Source organism: Juglans regia, chromosome 7 (genome assembly GCF_001411555.2).
Source record: "Juglans regia cultivar Chandler chromosome 7, Walnut 2.0, whole genome shotgun sequence".
In the NCBI taxonomy this organism is placed as follows: Eukaryota; Viridiplantae; Streptophyta; class Magnoliopsida; order Fagales; family Juglandaceae; genus Juglans; species Juglans regia.
Genome location: NC_049907.1, coordinates 2,645,709 through 2,648,182, shown reverse-complemented (window position 1 = coordinate 2,648,182; position 2,474 = coordinate 2,645,709). Strand labels below are relative to the sequence as shown.

Sequence of the window (2,474 nt, the reverse complement as noted above, 5' to 3'; positions counted from 1 at the left end):
AATAGAAGTATTTATATTTATGAAGTTATTTTGAAATTAAAAGAGGTTGTGTTTATGGAGTCTTTCAGAATATCCTTTTATATTGTGAAAGATGATCTTAGATGACAGGTAGTAACTCTCCGACCTCTCCGAGGACCTGGGTGTTACAAATTAAACATGTGGTGCCAAAAGTAACACAATCCAGATGCTAATTCAAACTATTTCCAACACAGAGAGAACTAAGTGTACTAACGACCAGCACTGGAACCGTACTTGATTGCGATACAAAAGTCTCTAAGAGGACTAGGATCATAGCTAGGCAGAGGCAGATCAGACAGCCAAAGCCAAAGCCAACGGACCCACAGTTACAAGATACTTGGGAACACTTTCATTATCTTTGAGGCTATCAGTATTCTGTACGGATATTCTTGCTTTGGGTGAGGGGCTGGTGAAGAATAATGCATGGGTGCATGCCTAGCTATTTATGCAGGGGAGTTACTCATGAATCGGTCTCTATCTTTCCTTTCAAGGATCAGTAGGTAAGACTTGGTAGATTCTTGATCAGCTTTTAATAAATTTGTTTATATAATGGGGAGAACCATTCTTAACAGCTACAAGTATTTTGCATATATTGAAAATACCATACATATTCGACTCCTTCAATTAATATTGTAATTTTGCTTTGGACAATCCAAAAACAAACTTGCAAATGTTGTTGTCTTTTTTATTTTCCTTTCCTCTAATATTGACTAAGAATTACCGTTACATGGCATTTTATACATTTCAAGAAATAAATTCATTTGATTCCTATACATTAAATTCATGTGTAATATATTTTTCATTCGTGTAATTATTTATTTATTTTTGTATATTTTGCATTGGGGCGGAAGATGAGGAAGCAAGGCCGGGGCCCTTTACAAGTGATATATCTCTTGACGTCTCAACGTATTCAAAATGCAATTAAGTTCAATCACACTTGTTGATGATTATAACAAAGGGACTGTAAATTATAAACAACCATTTTATTTCAATAAAATAATTTCAATGAGGTTACAAGCTGGGAAACATTGACAAACTTAATCACACCATCTAATGGTTTATTGCAAATATATCTTGAAATCTATGATTTTATTTTAGGCAATTAGTTAGAACTGTTGCTGAAGATAGTTAACCAGATTCTTGTCCACTTGGAAGGCCTTGGTAAGAACATCTTGATTGATGGGAGGATTGGATCCAAAGACTGCATTGGCTATGGTGATGACCCCAGGATTCTGGCTGCTCAGACTAGCAAAGGCAACCGCCTTGGTATTTCCCACGTTCAACTGGAAGTGAATGAGACCAATTGGGAACACAAAGACGTCTCCCTTGTTTAGAACTTTGGTGAAGAGGCGGTTGCCATCTGCATTGGATGTGACAAAGCCAACATGAAGAGTACCTTCTATGACTATAAGAAACTCAGTGGCGCGAGGGTGGGTGTGGGGAGGATTTAAGCCACGTGGTGCAAAGTCGATGCGAGCCAAGGATATGCCTAGGGTGTTGAGGCCTGGTAATTGTTCCACTGTCACAGCGGTAACGTTCGACCCCACTTTATTTGTGGTGTTTCCGGGAATGTTCACTGAGCGGAAGAAATCATCAGCAGTGACAAGCTTTGGGTCCTTGCAAAACTTTCCATTCACAAATACTGCAGAAAGAAAGAAAAGAAAATGTTTGTATCATCATGACTATATATATACACATGATATTATGCAGAAAATACAATCAAAGAATATAGCAATAGTAATCATGTGTACATACCGGCAGAAGCAGGATTGTCAATTGCAACACAAAAGTCCTGCAGGGGACTGGGGTCATAGGCAGAGGCGAAGGAACAAGCGAAAGCCAACAGGACTAGAGTTACAATGGCGTACTTAGGAACAACCTTGGAGTTCATCATATCCGAGGCTATGATCTATCTCTGCGTTTAATTTAGTACTGATCTGTGTAAATGATATTGCTTGGGAGGGAATGAGAAATGTTGGATGGTCACATCCCTATTTATAGAGAGAAATTAAGTGAACTGGTCCTTGTGTTCACCATATATAAACGTGCAAGACTTGTCAACCCTTTAAAATTCTGAGGTTATCGATTATTATTTTATTTAATGGGCCTGTGAAACATTCTTTTAAGCATTAGTGCTACTCGCACACATATATATACATTGAAAATGCAACCAAATTGGACCCCTTCAAATAATGGAACGGTGCCATTATTCCACAAAAGAGCATGTTTACATTGACCCAGCTCTCTCTCTCTCTCTCTCTCTCTCTCTCTCTCAAATAGACCCTGCATGTACCCATGATGACTACCACCATGTATATATGCAATTACAACAAGTTTCCCATTAATTCCACCTTTCAGATATTCAGAAAGATTTATTTAATTTCTTTTCTTTTCTTAGATGTAAACTCTGGCAATGTGAACCGTCTCTTTAAATATATAGATCATACGAAGGATCA

General features: G+C 37.9%; 1 protein-coding gene across 1 annotated transcript; it reads right to left on the bottom strand.

Annotated features, from left to right (window-relative positions):
• Positions 1 to 1,032: 1,032 nt before the first annotated feature.
• Positions 1,033 to 1,967, bottom strand: LOC108979210 (germin-like protein subfamily 1 member 7). Its single transcript, XM_018949842.2, has 2 exons — positions 1,774 to 1,967; positions 1,033 to 1,660 (listed from the first exon to the last, which is right to left on the bottom strand). Exons 1-2 carry the CDS (start codon positions 1,910 to 1,912, stop codon positions 1,125 to 1,127), a joined length of 675 nt encoding a protein of 224 aa, XP_018805387.1. The 5' UTR covers positions 1,913 to 1,967; the 3' UTR covers positions 1,033 to 1,124.
• Positions 1,968 to 2,474: the final 507 nt, after the last annotated feature.